General features: G+C 42.0%; 3 protein-coding genes across 8 annotated transcripts in view; 1 reads left to right on the plus strand and 2 right to left on the minus strand.

Annotated features, from left to right (window-relative positions):
- APLF (aprataxin and PNKP like factor) overlaps nt 1–8367 on the minus strand; it is a 28856-nt gene extending 20489 nt beyond the window's left edge. Inside the window, exon 1 of the mRNA XM_090134649.1 lies at nt 8337–8367. The gene's annotated coding sequence lies outside the window, so the exon portion shown is untranslated. The remainder of the gene's footprint in view (nt 1–8336) is intronic.
- Nucleotides 2–4167, plus strand: FBXO48 (F-box protein 48). Of its 4 annotated transcripts, none has more exons than XR_004168314.2 (4): nt 5–150; nt 411–747; nt 2123–2344; nt 2635–4167. XR_004168314.2 is itself a non-coding variant. In XM_031603307.2 (3 exons), exons 2-3 carry the CDS (start codon nt 442–444, stop codon nt 927–929), a joined length of 381 nt encoding a protein of 126 aa, XP_031459167.1. In that variant the 5' UTR covers nt 2–150; nt 411–441; the 3' UTR covers nt 930–946. The 4 variants fall into 4 exon arrangements, 2 of the variants coding, with proteins under 2 accessions (XP_031459167.1, XP_031459164.1); XR_004168315.2 differs by having other exon boundaries at nt 2638–4167; XM_031603307.2 differs by lacking the exons at nt 2123–2344; nt 2635–4167 and adding an exon at nt 855–946 and having other exon boundaries at nt 2–150.
- Nucleotides 8368–13038: 4671 nt separating the features above from the next.
- The window catches only part of PLEK (pleckstrin), a 56091-nt gene continuing 48611 nt past the window's right edge, over nt 13039–20518 (minus strand). For all 3 annotated transcript variants that reach the window (XM_031603301.2, XM_031603299.2, XM_031603300.2), the window contains 6 exons: nt 19356–19447; nt 18411–18595; nt 16944–17048; nt 15825–15908; nt 14509–14578; nt 13039–13829 (listed from right to left, as the gene is read on the minus strand). In XM_031603301.2, coding sequence (XP_031459161.1) covers nt 13690–13829; nt 14509–14578; nt 15825–15908; nt 16944–17048; nt 18411–18595; nt 19356–19447 — 676 coding nt within the window. In that variant the 3' untranslated portion in view covers nt 13039–13689. The remainder of the gene's footprint in view (nt 13830–14508; nt 14579–15824; nt 15909–16943; nt 17049–18410; nt 18596–19355; nt 19448–20518) is intronic.

The following is a 20518-nucleotide window of genomic DNA, read 5'->3' on the forward strand; positions in this document are numbered from 1 at the left end:
CCGCGCCCCGCCGCCGCCTGACGCGCGGCTGGGAGAACTACGAGTCCCGGCACGCCTTGCGGCAAGGGGCGCGCGCATGCGCCGCCGAGGTCGCCGTGTTTGTCAACGAGGCGCGGCGCTGATGGCGGAGGCGCTTCCAAAGGCGGACAGGTACGGCGGCGCGCGGCGCCAACGGTCGGGCTGCGGCCGTCAGCGGCTTGGCGGGAACGGGCCGTCCGGTCAGCGCCGCGCCGCAGCGCACCTGCGCTCAGGGCCGGCTAGCGGCGGCCGCGGCTGAAAGGGTGTGGAGGGAGACAGCAGCGAGGGACAGCCGACGGCACTGCTTCGTCAGCGGGACGGCAGCCGTAATTCCACACAGGCGGCGGTAGTAACGTGCGATGCTCGTTAACTGTCGCGCTTTCCTCACTCAGGCGCGCCGACCTGACTCGGCGAGAGCTCTGAATGATGCAGAAGACGCCCAAGAGAAACAAGCAGTCGCTGACTCGTGGCGAACCGACGCTTCTCCCTCGTGACAAGAAGAGGAGAGGAGCTGCGGCTGACTTTGTGGCGCTCCTGCCTCCCGAAGTCAGCGTGCGGATCTTCAGCTCGCTCGATCCCCGCAGCCTGTGCAGCGCCGCGATGACCTGCAGGCGCTGGCGGCTCGCCATCGACGGCAACGACTGGCTGTGGAAAAACCACTGCTTAACGGTGAGGGCCGTCTGCCAGCGGGAGATCGATGTTGACAGGGGAAGCGGATATTCGTGGAAGGTAAATGGAACGTGAGTGCCGGTGGCGGCAGCTTTGAAGCTTCTGGGGTTCGTGGCAGAAATACGCAAATAAATTATATAAATCTGTGTTTTCTCATCTGTCCAAAGCTAATGCCAGATGCTTGGAGAACCACTGTAATGCCAGCGTGGCTCAGCAGTGAAACCAAACTGGGAATCCAGTGAAATATACACAAACACATCTCCTATCACCCTGTAGAACTGTCTATGTCATTTTTCTATTTCCAATATCTTCTTTCCTACACCTCCTTTGCTTGCTCTACGATTTCTAGTTAGTCCCAAGATCACCAAAGCAAAGTGGCTGGAAAGCTGGCTGAATGTGAGCCAGCCCTGCAGCCAGGTGGCCAAATAGCATAGCCTGTCTGTCTGACAGTAGTATGAGTTCTTGTTGTGCTTCATTGGGATGATGCTGCCTGTGAAGAAAAATTTGCTGAAAATTAATTCCAAATAGCTTTATCTCAATACATTTTGAGCAACACGCATCCAGGAGGAAGAACGTGGGGTAAGCAAAAAGAAAGAAGGAGCTCACAGGAGCTTGCAGAAGCTGTTTTGGAACAACCTACACACACATAGATACATTCCTGGTTCTGGCTGCTCTGAAGAGGGAGGAGCTGGATGTGCTGAACACTGTTGAGTCCAGCCTCCAAACTGAAGTAGGTCAGGAAAGGAATGGTTTCACAGTTATTCTTCTGACCTTGCTAGAGAGAGATCCGCACCCTATTTGAGCTGGTGCATTTGCAAACAGTAAGGTGTGTAAAGAAAGCAAGCAGAATATAAAAAATAGTAATTAAAAGAATTCTGGACTCGCACTCCCTGCCTTAAGCAGGAAGGTGGTGACCTCCAAATGTAGCCATCTTTCACCACTTGCACAAATCTATATTTTGTTTCTATTTTAGAGGGGGAACGAGCAACAAATAGACAAAGCAAGCATTTCATGCACTAAAAGGTTGGTTGAATAGAAGAATACAACCAGCCTGCATTATGAGCATGAGCCAGACTTAAAGGTCATAAAAAACCTAAACAGGAAGAGAAAGTGAAAGGGTTTTTGTTTTTTGGTTTTTTTTTTGAAGAATAAGGAGGAAGATGAATTCTTGTTTATGGTTTTCATTTCCCCATCATTTTCAACCTCTAAGAACTGAGGCAAGAAATGATGTTCAATCTAACTTAGAAAAGATGGAAGTAGACCCAAGTCTCCTTGATAGTACTACACCATTTAGGGCTTGGCATTCCGGTATCAAAGACACATTCCAAATCCTTTTTCTGGCACTAACTCTTTCAATGCAAAAAAAACTTATTCATATTGAATGCAGCTTAATTCAGTTTACTTCCAAGATTTTAGCTGTCTGTTTTTCCATCAGATCACGTTACTAAGAAACTACTGGAAAAGCAAAGTAAAACAAGAATGGCTCAGTGGAAAATACAGTAACATTCACTCACAAAACAACTTGCCAGAGAAAAGCATGTATCCGATGGATGTTGACACATGGGGAGAAATCCTGGAAGCAGAACTAGAGAGATGAGAAACCACTGCTGCTGCTTGCAACTCAAGAACCTTACATCAACATATGGACTGCTGGCCTGTAAATATTTTACTGTTTGAATTAGACATATTTGCAAACATACAAAGAAAGCTTCACAGAAAAAAAAATATGCAAATAACTTTTTACTTGCACTTTATCAGATTGACTGATACAAAAAGTGAAATTCTAAATAAGACTCATAGTCTTATTCAGTATTCAGTAGTAATTTCATGTTTGTAAATTTAATCTTCTGTATTATATAAAGACGTTGATTGTACTTTCAGTTTGCACTTTTTAAAAAAAGATTTGTAAAAAACTATAAGTGTTTGATTCAATGTGTATTGTATCAGCAGCATGATGTGGGAGTTCACCAAGGGAGGCCGGGCAAGGACAAATAGCAGACATTGGAAAGAAGAGGACAAGACAGCCACCTAGTGGCTCAACATGCCAACATCTGCCTGAAGGGACAGAGCCTGCACGTGTGGAGGTGTTGGTGCTGAGCAGCACTGCATTTCTACTGCCCAGCCCTGGGACTTGTGAATGAGGACTCGCACATCAGGGCAACCAGCAGGGCTGAAGCAGCCACTTTACTATCAGCCTCTCCGTGATCAGCTATGCACGTCTCATTTCTATAGAAGGCAGTGAAACAGGGAGTAAAACAAGTTCCATTTATTACTTTGAACAAAGTAACTATGAAAATAAAGTTACCTCACGCAGTCATACCATTTGGAAACTCTTAACTTTCTCTGTGTTGTGATCTCCCATCAGACAGATCCTGATTTACCAGCACCGATCTTTGCAGTGACTTCAAAAATTGCTCCTAGTATAAGAGATGCCCATTGCATTACTCAACATAAAGAATGACTGCAAGATCACTTTCTTACAATTTGGTTTGAGTGTCACCTTTCTTTACCTACACTTTTGCACTAAAGAGAAATTAGAAAATGGTGGGAAGGCCCCTATTTTTTTTTTTTTTTTTTTTGTAATGCCTAAAACAAGTCACTGATGTGGAACCTATTCAATATAGAAAGAGTTCTACCATGCCTAGAAACGCAGGTAATGCAAAAGCATTTCAAATTGACGAGGTCCGGCCCTTACGCGCAGTGGTGCCCAAGAACACAAGATGGAGCACTAGAGCAGCTTTGTTGGGGAAAAGTAGGTATCATGGTTGCCTGGATTAAGACATTGTTTGTTGGATGGTGGTGGAGTTTTAACGAACAGTTCAGAACTCTTTATAATTTATGTGTATTTATTTTTTCACAGTTCTTTAATATCTAGTGAAAACATATTTTTCAGGCTCACAGCTGTTTTTTTGTTGTTGTAGGTGCCTTTATCTGGAAGGCAAGGAAACACAGAACAGCCAGGTGAAGACCACAGTTTTAATATGCTTCCAAGAACAATATGTTGATTCCCTTTCTAGTTAGGAGCATTCCACAGACTGACCCACTTCCCTCAACCTCCTATCTTTTATCTTTTTTAATGGATGCAGTGCTTAAAGTTCAGCTGAACCTCATGCTATCACACTGCCACCACAGACACAGCTCAAGTGTAACTTAGAGCAAAGAATATTGCTAAGTACAGTGGGTGTAGTGCAAATTTCAATGAACTGCAAACACCACTTCCTTTATTATTAGCTATTCTGCCCTAAGATTATACCTTGTTACCCAATGAAAGAAAAAGAAACCAACATAAGTTTTTCCACTGAAAATACTGCATCACACCCTATTCACTATATTTTCTACTCTAATTTAGAGAGACAAAAATTGAAAAGACGCACATAAATTGAAAAGAATGTGCTGCTAGTATTATTCTCATCACCTCAAGAGTGCCCAAATTATTAACTGCAGTACAGGAGAAATGCACAATAATGGACCTAATCCCTCACCTTTCTTCTCACCTGGCCTCCTCCTATTACTTTCAGCTGTTTTTCACTTCTTGCTGCCCATTTCCTCCACATCAGCCATCAGTTGCTGTGTATTTGTCTCAGGTACAGCAAGCACTTAGCTGTAGTGCTTCCCCCATCCTCTTATGAGTTCAGGAATTACCAGTCTTCATCATGCCTCTAACTTTGTCCACTTCGGGTGGCTGTGCCTTTCTAAACACATTAAAAGTTAAAAGCACTCAGCTACGCAATTAGACAAGGCCTCACTCTTTCAACATGCTTTTTCTTTCAGTGAGTACAAGTTACTATCAAAACAAGCATGATTCCTCTCCCCTCTTCAAGCTCCTCTTTGAGGGTTTTAATTCCCTTCAGAAATGGTTTCATCAGTTTTGGTCTTGTTTTCCCCTCCCTACCCTTATACCACCTGCTCAGCTTGCAGCCCAATTAAAGGCTGACTGTATTCTCCTCTTCCCTTCAACGTTATCCCAGCAGCATCCATAGCTCCAAACAGGAGCACTTGGTACACCACCAGCTGTGTTTTGCACCTGCCTCTTCACCCCTGTAGCTTCAAGCAAAAATGCTGAGTCGACTGCAGTAGGAAGAACATACCAACACATACATACCTACATTATTATTAGTGCTTAGGTATCCCCTCCCCAGAGAGCAACCTCAACAAAGGCCACTCATGCAGAAGTCATCTACCTCCTGTAGATGCACACCAGTTATCCTCACATCTGGGTGGCTGGGAAGCCCTTTTTCTGCTTCAGTACCAAGCTCTCTTACCCATAATTTTGAGGAAGTGGAGAGTTCTATTCAGTATGCTCCACCTACTTTCCTTGATGCTGGCATACCATTTTGACGCTGCTACTCTTCCGTTTTCAGCTGCAGAAGGATGCCTCAGGCACACATCACCCAGGATTCCTCATAATTACGTGGCCTTGCTGCCTTTCACCATTCTACCCACCCCCTTCCCAAAATTTGTGTAGTGCAGAGCAAATTCTTTGTCCTCCTCCCACACCCCAGCTCAAACCAGCCAGGTTTCTGTGATAAAAAGGATGTTTCTCTGCTGCACAAAAACTTCCTCAGCTGCTGCATGCAGCTTAGCATCAAAACCTGCACCAAAACTCAACCAGAGGTCCTCCAAGATACGTATTTTATTTTTGTATTTCCAAAATGACTGTGGTTTTAGAACCTCCTCAGCAACTACTCACCACTGCAGAGCTCCGTTTTTGGAGGAAGGAGCTGTAAGTTCGGCTTTATTTTATCACGGTGCAGGATGTGGCTTAGGGCCACTGGCATTACAAGTCAGACTAATCAAAAAAGAAAGCACCATTATGTTTAATTAACACAGATTTTAGTTTAAAGCTGTTGTCCCTTCTTGTATCACCATCAGAATATGTACAAAGTTTGTCTCTGTCTTTTTTATTAAGCCTCAAAAGGCCACAGTGAGGTCTCCCCAGAGCTTTCTTTTCTCTAAGCTGAACAAGCTCATCTCCCTCAACCTGTCTTCATAGCAGAGGTGCTCCAGCCCTGTGGTCATCTCTGGGGACTGCACAGGTCCATGCCTTTCTTGTGCTGGGGGCCTGCCATCAGTATGCCTTCATTACATTTCTAAGAGATCCTACAGATTGAAGCAGCTGACCTCAGTCCCGAACCCTCACCACTTACCTCTGATGAATTTGGATAGAGGCATCTCAGATACCTGAGAGTATTACAACACTTGGCCATTGTTTTTCAGCGTACTGCTTGTTCATAAAACCCTGTCTCCAAAAAAACATGGAAGAAATCACCCTATGTACTTAAAGCTGAAACTCAGCAGTGGCTACAGATCATTAGAACATGCCTAAGAATATGTTTTGTGGGGCTTTTTTTCCAGACCTCGAGATCTGTGGATAGAAGTGTTAGAAGTGAGGGACAGAAAACTCCAAGGTCTCAGGGGCCCTACCAAGATGCAAAATAAGAGGATAATTCTATATATCAGAATAGTTATTTGCAACCCCCTCTAACTCCTGAGGATTGTCCAGTTCATTGTTGCCATCAATTTTCAGCAACCATTGACTTACAAAGCAGGACAGAGAGGGATTAAAAACAGTCTGCAAGGGCATGTAAATTCAGGTAGTTTATTAGGTTTTTTGTATTCACATTTTAAAATATCCTAGTGATTATAGAAATGCATGTGCTGGTTTTAATGCACAGTTATTAAAAACTGTAGGAGCCAAAGGACATGCTGCTTGCCAATGCAAAGATGCCACAAGACACTACAGTGTATTGGCACTGGTACTAAACACTGTTTTTAAATGTCTCAGAACACCAAACACAGAATACCACAAGATGTGGTCTTGCAGATGCAGATGACACCAAGCTGAGTGGTGCAGTTGATACACTAGAGGGAAAGGATGCAATCCAGAAGGACCTGGACACGATTGAGAGGTGGGCCCATGCCAACCTCATGAAGTTCAACAAGGCCAAGTGCAAGGTCCTGCACCTGGACCAGGGCAACCCCAAGCACAGATACAGATTGAGCAGAGAACGGCTTGAGAGCAGCCCTAAGGAGAAGGATTTGGGAGTGTTGGTTGATGAAAGACTCACCATGAGCTGGCAATATGTGCTTGCAGCCCAGAAGACCAACTATGTTCTGGGTTGCATCAAGAGAAACGTGCCCAGCAGGTTGAGGGAGGTGATTCTGCCCCTCTACTCTGCTCTTGTGAGATCCCACCTGGAGTACTGCGTCCAGTTCTGGGACCCCAACACAAGAAGGACATGGAGCTGTTGGAGTGGTCCAGCGGAGGGCCACAAAAATGATCAGAGGGCTGGAGCATCTCCCCTATGAGGGCAGGCTGAGAGAACAGGTTGCCCAGTGAGGTTATGGATGCCTCCTCCCTGGACGCATTCAAGGCCAGGCTGGATGGGGCTGTGAGCAACCTGGTCTAGGGGGAGGTGTTCCTGCCCATAGCAGGGAGTTGGAACTAGATGGTCTTAAAGGTTCCTTTCAACCCAAACCATTCTGTGATTCTGTGTTAACAGGTACTTAATTGAGGATTCAGCTTGAAGGCTGATGTAAGGCACAGGTTGAGCAAGCTGGAAACAGTAGGAAAATTTCTAACAAACCAGACACTTTAATCCTAGTGCAGGGGAAGAGAGGGAAAGCTGAGAAAAGCAAAACATTTATCAGCTGTGTAAGATAATGCTGCCACTGCAAAGAAGTATGACAATACTCCCACAAAAACCTTCGTTCATCTGCTCATTTGAGGACGTATTTTAAATAGCTTCCACTATTTTTCCATCACAATGCTAAAGAGAAAGAATACTCTGCAAGTTTAGCTAGGAAGATCTGTGACAAGATTTTGCAGGATACTATAAATAGAAATATGCCATAAATTGCTTTAATTGCCTATACTATTTCTTCTAATGTATTGACCAAACTGGCTTTTCTAATGAACTTTTATTCTTGAAGATCACAGCTCTGTGATCATTTTTATCACTACGTTATACTGCTCATTAAAATCACTCTAATACACAACTCTTCTGTCAACACACGTCCTTAGAGATGACCACACTGAGAGCCACTCAAATGCTTACACAGGGAAACGACCACGACACTCAGTGCCCATGAAGTAACCAGACATCTATACATACACATAGATATGACGACGTTAGAGGAAATTTCTGCTCTTCTAGAAGGATGACTAAAGACCATGTGGTGTGTAGTAGGACGCTAAAAATACCACCAGACATTTATATTTATGTATCTGAATTGCGTTCTGTGATGCCTACAGAAATTGCCACAAGTTCTCTTAACTCTTTTTAAAGTAGGAAGTTTTGGTTTAAAATAATTTTAAGAAAGGGGAGGTGGCTGGTGGACAGAGGAGAAAGGGGAAACAGAACTAAACTTTCATCTCCAATTCTTTAATACACCAGAGTCAGGTAAGAGGAGGTAGAAGATCTCAGTGATAAACGCAAAGAATAAAAATTAAACAAACAAACCTAATGAATTCCATCTCTTTGAACTGCTCAAACGAAAATCAATTCTTTTCATCAGCATCTCCCTCTCATTCTTTTCTCCCTTGTTCTCAGTCATCTTCTTGTAATGTGATGGGGCACGACAGGGAAACGTTGTCATCTTAAGGGCTGAATCTTTGCAAGGAGGGGAAGAGTTTGACAATACCCTACCTCACTTAAAATGGAAGTCAGCTGAAGTACGAGAAGCAGTTTTCTCAGTCTTCATATAGTTTTACTCTCTCTTCAACTAAACAGAAAGGGGAAAGAAAAAAAGAAAAAGAAATCAGAGCCAGAAACACAGAGGGGAAAGCCACAGTTCTGCTTCTAAACACAAAGCAAGAAGTTATATGTTCTAATCCAGGAAAAAAACAACATACTTATTTCATCAGAAGTTCTATTTCAAGAAGTCCCATGAGTAACAACAGAAGAAGCTTAGTTCAGTCAAAGATTATCAAGGCTGTTCTCTGTTTAGTTGGCCTGCAAATTACCAATCACCATTTTAAAATGTAAAGGAGTTCCTAAAATAAGCTGTAGCATTAAAGGGTCATGAAACAACCATATTCAAATTATTTTCATGCATCAGATTTGAACTTCAGTCATACTATCATCCCATACAACAACAAAAAAAAACCTGACAGATACACATGGCTGCACGTTGGCTCCCTTTCACACTCATTTTGCAAATCACCAAGGACTATGTCTCATATTCTATATTTCTATTTCCTTGTTCACCAATGAACATTGTCAAAGTTGGCAAGAGATGCTGTCCTCTTTTAGGCTCCAATCCACCAACTGCAGAGACCAGGAGCACTCCAAGCCACATGTGGTTGGCAGGTAAAGTCATCTGGAAAAGCAGCAGCACTTCGTCATTCTGAACACTGATCCTGCCTATATCACATGCTTTTTGAGTCTCCTTTGTGCTCCTCAGCATCACGCAAGTCAAATCAGAAAGGTCATAGTTACTCAGAAACCACACTGGTAGGAGAGAAAGCAAGGGAGAGGAGCTTATCAACACTTATCTGTGAGAAGCAGGACTGAGTTTTCCATCCTGAACCCTGCTGCTGGAGGGAAAAGATTTAGCATTTAATTTATTAATAACTGCATACAGTCTATACAGTATAAATATAATTACTTGCATATAATCTAAAAGCAAAACACAAGCTGTGAGAACAGCCTTTGAAAAGAAACACTTTGCATATTGTGGCATGTTATCAATATATGTACGAGCATATTTATTCCACTTTTACCTGCTCTAAGACAAACTCAAAACAGTGCATTTATTTAGGTATAAGTCAAACAGGTTTACTAAAGAACTTGTGGCAGTTCTCTGCGTGCTGCACACAGCTTTCTCATGCTGCCAAAGCTGTCAAACCCCCACACTCCTTAAAGAGAGGCAGCGTGGTGAGAGGAAAGGCCCAGAGCATCACCCTCACAGCCTGCAGGAAACCCAAACAAGAGAGGAAAATTAAAAGTCTGGCTTCAAGCTTTCTACTGCACACAAAAGTGCATACTGAGCACAATTAGATCTACATATGGCAACATTACGACCACAGGTCACAAACGAATATATACATGCTTTCTGAAACATAAATGAAAGACATTAGTAGAAATACCAACTACAAAAAACAAAGGACTTTTACCTACTTATCTCACTCTTTGAAAGTTCAGTCCCATGTTCTTTTACGGCTCTAAAAAAGAGAAAGTAAATTTTTTTTATTCTCAAGAAGGATTCCTAAGGGGAGTTTTGGTGCTGTCCAAGCCTGAATCTCAGAAGAAATAGAGATGTATTACAAAGAGCTTTCCCAGACCCCTGTACAAGTGTTTTACACTTAAATAACCTCTACAACCTTCTAAAGCTTTTCAGAACAAATCACACTCTTTTATTTCACCCTGAAAACAAAGACAGAATCCTGTAACAAATACCAGGGGACAACAGAAGAACACTAACCTTACCCTTCAAGGGAAAGCCAGAACACAGAAAAAGTAAAAATCTTTTGAAAACCAACCACTGCTGGAAACTCGTTAAGACACCTGGGGAAGGGACTATTGGACAATGGGAAAAAGCAACACCTGTGGCTGAACAATTAGTAGGCTGTTGCAGTTCTCATGGATGTTACATTTTTCAATGTATGCACAAGTGCATGGTTTGTTTTGGTCAGTTTTCTTTTAAACTGTTGAAGAAGGAGGTTCACACTTATAAGCGTGTTTTTGTAGGTGCATCATTAATAAATATCCCAAAAAGCCAGCTCTGATGAGTACGTGGCCAGCATGCCAGGGAAGAGAAAATTATGGCAAATCAAACATATGAGGATCTTCACGGTAGATGACATTGTACATGTCTTACAGTAAACAAAGGTTATAAATATAATCCTTATTTTCAGTGGTTTCATTTGCTTTCCTGTATTCTATAACAAAAGACCAATTCATCTTAAAAGGAAAAAAAAAGTAATTAGTGTTGAAGTAGTATTTACTGAGTGAATGGAAGGATGATTTAAATAGAAGGTGAAAAGAGTTGGAAGAAGCATGGATCACGAGCATCTGCTCTTCTTTCTTTGTCTTTTACTTGGCCTTGTACTAGGCCTGCTCTCTCCTCTAGTGCTAGCATTCAGTATGCCTCTTCTCTTCCCCATCTTCTGAGCAACTGGACTTGCCTCATAATCTATGATATAATTGAATTTTAATATTTAATTTCCTTGGGCAAAATCAGTTTGGTATGTCTGGAAATTGTACTGGCATAAAACTAATCCTCTTTTTTTCCTTTGTAGACATCTATTACAGTAGCCTTTGCACCTTGTCTCAGCTCCAGCAGCTGTTTTCTGAGCAACTTTACTCAGTTGGAGGGTTGTGACAATTCCCATTATATCATGCACAGTTCTTAATGTCAGATTACCCGTGGCACTTAAATTCTTACTTTGATTTTCAGAAGCACTACCACGTGTTTGAAAATGGAGTATCTTTGAATAACAGCCCCATATTAACTCTTGTCTCCAGGCCATCCCTTGTGAAAAACTTATCGCAGAGGTGCCTCACCCTGAAAAGAAAAGTTTGGGCTTTGCTGAAATGTACTTTTTTCTTATCACATCTATTTTTAAAATTCGCCAGAGCACATTCATCCTGGAATGAGGAGCTAATTATTTGTGTCAAGATGTGTAGGAACCTGAATAAAAGGAAGATTGGTTTGGAGTTGTGTAGTACCTTCTCAGGCAAACAAAAGTCTTCACTGAAGGAAACGAGGGCTGGGTGGCATGAGACATTTCCAGTCTTCATGTTCCCTCCAAGAAGAAAAGATGCCTATAAATGTTTGAGGTGTGCATTAAAAAGAACACCTAGGAGGTTAGAGAACCTATTGTCTGCTACAAACATCAGCACTCTTCTACAAATATGCTGACCACCATTGTCTACCATACCATTCATGTGCAGGCACTGTACCAACGGTTGCATTCCTCCTTTGCTATGCTGAGCTGGGTGAGTTTCTGTTTTTCATTTTCCTGTGCTATAGGATATTTTGGGGTTAGTGAGGTCTGAGGCAAAAATGAGCAGAAACCACAAAGCAATTATCAAAAAAGCAGGGCTAAGCAAATAGTTTATCTTCTCTTGACTGTGAGGCTTCCTTCCTCAGAATAACAGACCAGGCTTCAGCGATCCTGTCAGCTTGCACGAGATACAGGAAATGCCTGCTAGAAACCCATTTCCTCTATGTCCTAAATGGATGTGACAACACTGTCTCTGCCAGCCTGCTGCCTCAGCACAGCTGCATTTTCTGTCACTTCTGAGAAGAAACTCAGCTTATTAAAGAACAAGATCTGATCCTTTACCAGAAGTAATTCAAGGAAGTGAGAGACACCAGGACTGCTCTACCTCACATAGTAGAAAATCACCCAGATTCAGGCCCAAAGACAAGAAGCTTCTTGAGCAAATCCACGTTTCCTTTAGGATAATGGAGACTCTGCTGACTGCCAGTATTTGCTGTTCTATACTGTTGAGGTCACAAATATGCCAAAGCCTGCAAATTCTGAGAAGCCAAGCACTTTGGGGGTAAAACAACAACAACAAACCACCAGAGACCAATAAACAAATGGAGATAAAAACAGAGTAGAAAGCATGGTTGAGCTTTGTGCTTAGTTTAAGGCCCAGGATGTTTTCCTTCTGGGCTGGTACAGTCTTCTGAGGTCCAGATCTCATCAGACTACATTGGCTTCTACCTGCAGAGATCCACCAACACAAGAGGGTTCCAGCAAAAAAGGGGTACTTGTTCATCTGGAGGTGTTTGATATCAAACCACAACTCCATAACATGAACACAACTGCAGAGAGTTCCTTAGGCAAGAGTGAAAGGCACAGTATTGGTATAATATTGCTAGAAAGCAACAAGACATACGTAGGCCATCAACCCTCAGGTACATTAGATTAGATCTCTTCAGACTTGCTTTCTATTATCTATTTTTGCTGTCTGTGTGAATGAGATGATAATGCATTCCCTTTCTCTTCCAAATGTGGTAAAAAACCCACAAACTTATCAGCAGTCTGTTACTGTATTTATAGCTTTCCATTGTGCAGATAACCATATCAACCCAAATGCATACAGTGGATCACCAAAGTTTTGTTTTCATGTTAAATCAAAGCATCACACCCTGGGAGATTATCATCACCAAGCTGGTCCAACAGACCAAGGCACAGTCCAGTTACTGCAGAAGCTGCTTGTACTACTGCTTTACCGAAACAAGAACAGCTTTTGTGATAATACAGCTTCCATGAGCCAGATGAAGTTTCTTCCTGAACATTAATGAGGCTAAAGTAGCAGCTTCTCCTGGCTCTGTTTGCATGGTATATGTGTGAACAGGGTAAAAACACATATAATGAAACAGAACTAAAGATAAGCTTTAGAACGATATTTATTTCTGAGTTTCAAGAAATTTGAATAAGAGTTCTTCAGGATAAGGAATCTAATTACTTTTTTTAAGTTTCTTTTTAACTTCTTTTTTTAAGAAAAAGGCTACATGCAGAATCTCACATGATGACATCCAGTTCTTAGCTCTATTGCATTACTTGGAAAGCTGAACATGGCAGTAGAAAGACAGGCTAGTAAAGAAGAAAGGTAAAGAAGAAAGTTTGTCTTGGGAATCCCTTGAGTTATTAGAAGATACTCAAACAGTAAAGGCTGAATCATAAGTGGCTATTCCTTGTGTACAGATAGCAACAAGATCCTGTCCCCTCTTAGTGGTGAAATTCTCGCTATCAGCAGTGGCAGCAGGAAAAGGCATAAGATATAACCTTCCCAAGGTATACTGAATACTACAAGAAGCACACACTAATGTAACATTCTATGCTATAATTTAGTAAGATACTTTCCTCTTCTGTTGCGGTAGTGCCCACTACAGAACTGAAACTTATTCCCCCCCTCCCAACCCACAAGCCTTAGGAGGCTTTTCTGGTTGACACGACTTTATCTCAGTGAAAAGCTAAAATTCTCATTTTGTTTTGAGCAACCAGTTTCAGTTGTCCTTCTTCTCGCTGGTGGATCATCTTCATTTCCCAGTCCTAGCAACTGTCTGAATTGCTTTGATCCACTCTGTACGCTCTGCGGATGAAGCTGCTTGCAAGTAATAGTGGACTTCACTTGCTGTGATTATTTCAAACAGGTTGTTTTCAACATCATACTTCTTGGCTATAGGAAAGAAATAAGGAAGTCAGCTATGAGTGATCAAAGTCTTGCATTTAAAATGTTTCTTCGTTAACATTCTGTAAAGGGATTTGCCTCCTTTCTAAAGCCATGCCTGGCCATACCTTTGTAAACAGTTTGCAAAATTAGGCCAATTAAATCTGTCACTGTTTCAGAGTAATAAAATATGAATTCTGCACATTTCACCATTACTTCAATGGAGAAGAGAATGCATAGAGTGAATGTTTCTTGTTCCTTGCAGCAATACTAACCATTGCTCTTCCCACAGCTTCTAGTTTTGGGAAGGAACAGAATGTATAGAGTAGCAATTCACTGGCACTACCATTTGTAACCTAAAGTTTCCATCAAAAAAACAAACTAAAAAGAGAGCTCAGCTTATTTTTTTTCCTGTGGCCAGTTATCTTAACATAGGGATGCCAGGTCATCATTTTGACTAGTCTAAACAACCAACAAAGCACAAGATATCTTTTGTTGCTAACAAAGCACAAGATGCCTTTATCACAATACCTTCCTCTAGTAATTAAAGATAAACGAGTAATTAGAACAATTACTGAATTGTTGCAAATAGATTGTTTCTGAGTAAAAAAAAATTCACTTGTGATTTTTGGCAGATTGAAAGAATGCACCAAAACCCTATAACAGCTCTTTCACTATGATTCCTTACAGTCTGGCATATCTTCCACTGCAGTGACCACACAGCCCCTCAAGTGGATTGCTCCTAGTGGATCTTCTCCCTGGGAAAGATACAAAACCAATATAAAATACAACACTCCTGAAACTCTTCACATCTCAGTAGCTGACTACAACTCCATAATGGAAACAAAAACATTTGGTGACGAAGCGTGTCACCTTAGAAAACCAGGGATCCTCAGCCAGTGTAATATGAAGGGTAAGGGGCGTGCACAAACCTGTAAATAAATAAGACACCTCTTTTGGAATTTGGAATTCAGGATCTGCAGAGTATTTTGCATGTCCTGAATAATGGCATGGAAAGAATATAAACCACCTTGTTCCAACTATAGGCTTTCCTTTTCATGGTGAAAAGATGGTTAATTAGAAAGAAGAGTGGATCTTAGAAAGTTTGTCTGCTTAATTAGAGAAAAAACAAAGAACAGCTGGAGCTGTTATAACTTCAACTATTTTTCCTTCTTTCATGTTTCTAGACTGTGATAGCCAAAGAATGGATGAAGAAGCACTTCTGCTAGCATAAGCCTGAAACAAGCATTTCTTATAAGCTGACACTTCAGTCTTTTGGGAGGAAGAGCCAGGAGTGGGGAAAACACACTGGAAATGGAGGTCAAACTCTTCAGCGTTGACTCCCCATTGTGTTTAAGCTGCTTCTGCCAAGCAGGACAGGCACAGTGGGGAACCTGTAACCCACAAGAACAGCACTGCTCCTGCAGCTGCAGCTGTCCCTGACAAAATGAACACACACAATGGGCTAAACCCATATGGACACCTGCTTTTGAGGGTAGGTTTTTTCTGCAGTGATGCCCCTTCCTTTCTCAAAACAGTATTTGGTCTATTACAATTACATGAGAAACAAAATGCCATATATCAGTCTGACATGGAAAATTAGAAACTGCAAAGTGACTGTATTGCCTTAATTTGCTCTTTTCAACTTGTTCATTTCCAATTGACCACAGAGAAGAGGTGAGAGCACAGTTCAGTACTGACTGCTCCCAAGTCTGGATGTCACTTGCCACCCTGACATGCCAGCCCCCAAAACCATCATTCCTTCTTACTTTTCCAGAGTGGCCAGGTAGTCTGAACACAAATTGCCCCACTGTCCTGCCTGGCATTTTTAATCACACATTCCTAAGCAAATACTTCACTCATATTGCTAGAAGAGGGCAGCCTGAAAAGCAAACAAAAAAACTAACCAAACTTCAGCAATAACAACAACAAAAATATATAACCCCAAAGCAAAACTGCCAAACAAACAGAAAAATAATTCAAAGTTGACCAAACATGTCTTACTCCAGCAGGATCATAGTAGTGAAGATACGCAGGGTCCTCTCTTAAAACAAACTTCCTCACTTTCCAGTTTTTCCTCCGATGCCCCTAGAAAAATTCAAAAGCACAAATATCATGAACTGCCTTCCCTGCAAATGCTTGTGGCCAACTGTGCAATTATAATTGCACATATATATAATCATTGCTATTAGCAGCCGGGCTCAGATCCTAACGTTTCTCCACAGCATCCCTGGCTGGATGGCTGAGGAAGCTTTCATGCCAATTCACAGCCTTCTAGCAATGCCATTCTGAGGCACCCAGCCCTCCTGGGGCTCCAGGCACTGTACCTTACCTCTAGGGGCTGCCCTCAGAGCATAATATCAGCATGTGGATTTAGCTCCAAATGCCAATTTGCAGGCATCCAAATATTAACAAAAGTCACCTCAGCCTTTAGTCTATCACCTCCAATCAATCAGTGTTGTTTAAGTGCATTCAAGCTCTGGGAGATCTCATCCTATAGCTCAGTTTGGGCCAGCTGGTCACCTCACGGACTCCTACTGGTCACAGGGACCCTAGGCATGCATGGACTACATCCAGCTCTTCTAGTTCTGCCCTTTGTTCTTCCTGGAAGATAGGAAATCTCCCTTCCAGCACATATGACCATCCTGACATTCCCAGCCTGAACATGATGAGTCACCAGAAAAGCTGCAGGGAAGACAGACTGGGTGACATTCCAGGGCATCAGATCTGGAAGCATTTCAGGAAGCTGAAACACTGACTCATTTTACAGCACTCACAATGTAACTGCAGTAACACCATTACACAGCAGATCTAGATTCTCCCCATCCATCACTCCAGTCTTGAAAACAGACATAATCAGCAGAAGCAGTGGTCCCTACCATGAGCCACAGTTCACTGAGGGTGACCAAATCCAGATTAATTGGTAAAGAACATCATGAATCATTTCCTCTCAGCATTTCAAAATATTAGTTTCTCAACTAACTATTGCTGCTTGCAAACAAGTTCCTACTAACCAGGCCGAGGTGAATGTGACAGGGTAAACGTTAGCAGAAACACTCATACCTAATTTCTTCTGTTGCTTTTGGGAGAGGCTAGAGAGCCTAGAAGGTGTGTGGTACCAACCTGTTTTAATAAACATCCTTGTTTGACTATCATGCCTCTGAATTCTTCTTTCAGGACCACATCATCATCACTAGAATTCCCCTCACAGAAAAATCCACTGTCAGGCTGCATGATCACAAGAGAACATTAAGTAGTTACACAAATGGTACACGTTTATACATAATGCATGAGCCTTCCTTCCACTCTGTTTTTGATACCTAAAAAACCCAACTCTTTTACTGAAAAACATTCCAGTAAAGTTGAGGACCTCTCCACGTCACACTGGAAGCATTTCAGATTGAGGACTATGAATGCAGGTCTTTGGGCATCTGAAGAGAGCTGGAGCACCTGCATGCATTGCAGCTTACATAAAGCAAAGCTGGCACAGCCAATACATTTTGGGCTGCTCATTCCCCAACCCAATGTACCTCTCCTCTTCCTACATCAAGCATAGCATCTGAGATTTGGGAAAAAGAAGAAGAAATGTTTCCATCCAGGCTGTCTTGTCCACACCAGATAATTCGTGATGCTGCTTAGCAAAACTATGTAGTTCAAATGGTATGAATGAAGGTAACCATTTGTACTGCATATAGTAAGCTTTTGTACTTCCAATTCACATGAAAACAAGCCAGATGCTGACCTGGAGTTTCCTCCCTCAGACCACGTTGGTACTGAAACAAACTAAAAGCAAGCTGAAAGCAAGCAGAAGCACAAGGGCTATCAGAAGTGTGGTGGGTAGCCAGGAACCACAATGGCTACATGGTTGCCTTCACCAGCACTGCCAGTGCTTCTGCACAGGTATCACAGAGATATTCTTGAAAAACAAAGCAAGCAATGGGAAATTCATTTTGGTGAAGGAGGATGATTCTGTGTGGTAAGTATAAACAGAACTGTAAAACTGAAGCAACTTTACACAACAGTAAGAATACTCTTTGCAAGCATAAGTTCATAAGCCAAGCATTTTGAAAACAGTATTTGACTGTGATTGCAATATTGCAAAGTTCTTCATATTCTGTGGACTGATTTGAAGAAATAAAGTGAAAAGATTGGTTAAGCCACCCAGGACAGGGGTTACGAGGTAGATATTGAAAACTTTTGCTTCTTGGCTCATAGGCAAGCTCTGCTTGCATGCATGTGAACTGAGTCACATCTGATGGCTCTGAGCACAAAAGTGTGTTTCCAGCTTGAGCTGGAAGCCTCATGATGATGAATTACTCTCTTCCCTTCTACTGAATCATCATCAGAGGAGCTGGTGGCCAAGTCTTGGTTACTGCTGAAATTACTGGGAACAAAGCCTAAGCTAAAAAGAACCCAGTTTGATCTCTGTACTCAGTTCAGACAGAGCAACAGAAGAACTGACCTCACAAATGTTAAAGTGAGTCAGTTTATTCTGAGCGTCACACAGAGAAAGATATTTAACATGGAATTCTCAAGCCTGAGAAGAGTATCTGCAAACCAGAAACAAAGGAAAACCCGTACGACACTCACAAAGTAGTAATAGGCATCACTAAGATCCAGGAAAGGGGTATCTGACAGTCCCTCAGCTGCAGCCTTGGATGTATCTCCTGCAGGCTGCAGGTAGCCTTCATTCAAGAGAGAGGAGGCAAGCATGAGGCCTTCTTTGCGATTTCGGATGGAGTTGCTAGACACCAGCCAGTCAATCACAGCAGTGCCTGGTTATAAAGGAATTAATAATATGAATATCAGCCACAAACCAAGACAAACACACAGAAACCTTATATAAAAAAGATCACCACGGGCAACAAATCCACTCCATCTAAACATACATCTCCTGAAAGATATTCTCAGTGATAATGCAGAGAATTAATCTGCAAAGGTGCCTGTGTCATTCAGTGAGGTACAGCTAATCCAACTGATGTCCTGAGCCAATACAACTCCTGAATACTGTACTTCCAGGAGAAAAGAGCTGGGAAAAGATGCAGGGTTGAGCTGGGAAGCTTCAGCAGGAGGGACAGGAAAAGCCAGGCCTGGAGAAGATAGTCTTTCAAGCTGCAGTGTTACTGATGCAGTGTTGTAGAAAGAGGTTGACATTCAAGCTTAGCATCCACAGATTTGACTTGGAGCAGGACAGGAATTAAAACATGACACAGTTTGTTGTAGAAAAATTTAGTGAGAAACAGTTCTTCTGGAATTGTTTCACACAACTTTCTAGAAAGATCTATTTCAATCTTGTTGAGAAAATCATTTGATTTTTCTGCTGCCCTGTGACTATATCTGAACCCTCTCAAGCTTCATCCTTTGAGCATGTCCCACAGTGGTCAAGATGACCTCTGCCAGGCTTCCCTCTCAAACTTTCTTTACAAGCTGTACTCTAAATAGCTTAGAGCTCTTTTAGTCTATCTTTAGACTCTTAGTCCTGTGCTCCTTTTATTGAATGGAAAAAAAAAAAAAAACAGGACAAGAGCTCCTTACCCGTAAAGCAGTGATTGAACACTTTTTTATCTTTTTCCAGCTTCAATTCCTTTATTCCCTTTTCAGGATCTTTCATTGAGAGGTACAAAGCACTGTGCATAAAACAAACAAACAACAAAAACTGTTAGCATGTTAAAAGTTATATCTAACTGTTATAGAAATATTCTTTCACAGGATCTTCATATTTTGCTAGCATAGTGCTCTCTCTGCAGTGCTACAGCATGGCTTAGTATTTTTGTCCTGAGAAGCTTTCTGTGCAAAGCATGGAGGCTTCACCATCGCCATCACAAATATAAGAATGGTGCACAAAGGCCTCATCATTAATTACCCCCATTTTGAGGCTGTTCCAGCTTGTGATGACTGTAGTTTGAACAAAATACCTACTGTGGAGGCTACTTGAGCAGAAAGCCTGTGACTGGGACATCCCTAAAGCCTGTGTGCTCTCAGAAGCCCCAAGTAACCTCAGTGACTTCTGATCTGACTTCCTCTCTCCCATCTGCTTTTCACTTGCTCAAAACTAATTCTCTGAGGTTCTTAAATGAGAAGGACAAACACTAAGTGTCACAGGCTAAATTCTTCAGCTTTTTATTCAATCAGGGTGATCCTCTGATGAATCCAGAGAAGACATTTAGTTGGATCTTTGCCCCTTATTGTTTCACTGCCCTGTAAGAAGGACCACAGGCTCACTTGTATCTTTGTATTTGTTGCTCAGAGACAAATATCACACTGATCTGTACTGACAAACAGATGGTATCTTGAGTGTGCCCTTTATATTTCCTTCTCCCTTTGCCAACTCCAAGTACTCTGGCAGGCACTGTCTTCATCATGCAAAAACCACTGCTAACAGTAGTATTTGTCCAGAGATAAAATAAATATAAAAACATTTTTACACTAAATTCTGTACAGTGTGAAAATGCTTCTCCTAGAAGAATCACATGTGATGTTGCAGTGTACTCAGAAGCCTGCTCATAAGCAAAATCCTTCGTCAAGTCAGCTTGTTTTTATAAAAGATAAAGCTTTAAAAAAGATCTTCCCAGTTCTCACCACAAGTTATTTTTTGCCATGCTGAAACTGTCAGTTATGCAGAAAGGACTCCAAGGGAAACTGGATAGGTAGCACAGACAGACATGCTAATAGCTCTTCCATGCTGAGGTTACTTCCCT

This window comes from Phasianus colchicus, chromosome 2 (assembly GCF_987193195.1).
Source record: "Phasianus colchicus chromosome 2, bPhaCol1.hap1.1, whole genome shotgun sequence".
Lineage (NCBI taxonomy): Eukaryota > Metazoa > Chordata > Aves > Galliformes > Phasianidae > Phasianus > Phasianus colchicus.

What these genes read in the sequence shown, in the direction of transcription:
- FBXO48 (XM_031603304.2), top strand. Translation starts at nt 442, where the DNA reads ATGATGCAGAAGACGCCCAAGAGAAACAAGCAGTCGCTGACTCGTGGC. An exon ending in GAAGCGGATATTCGTGGAAG is followed by an intron (nt 748 to 2,122) that starts GTAAATGGAACG and finishes TTTTTCCATCAG; the next exon opens with ATCACGTTACTAAGAAACTA.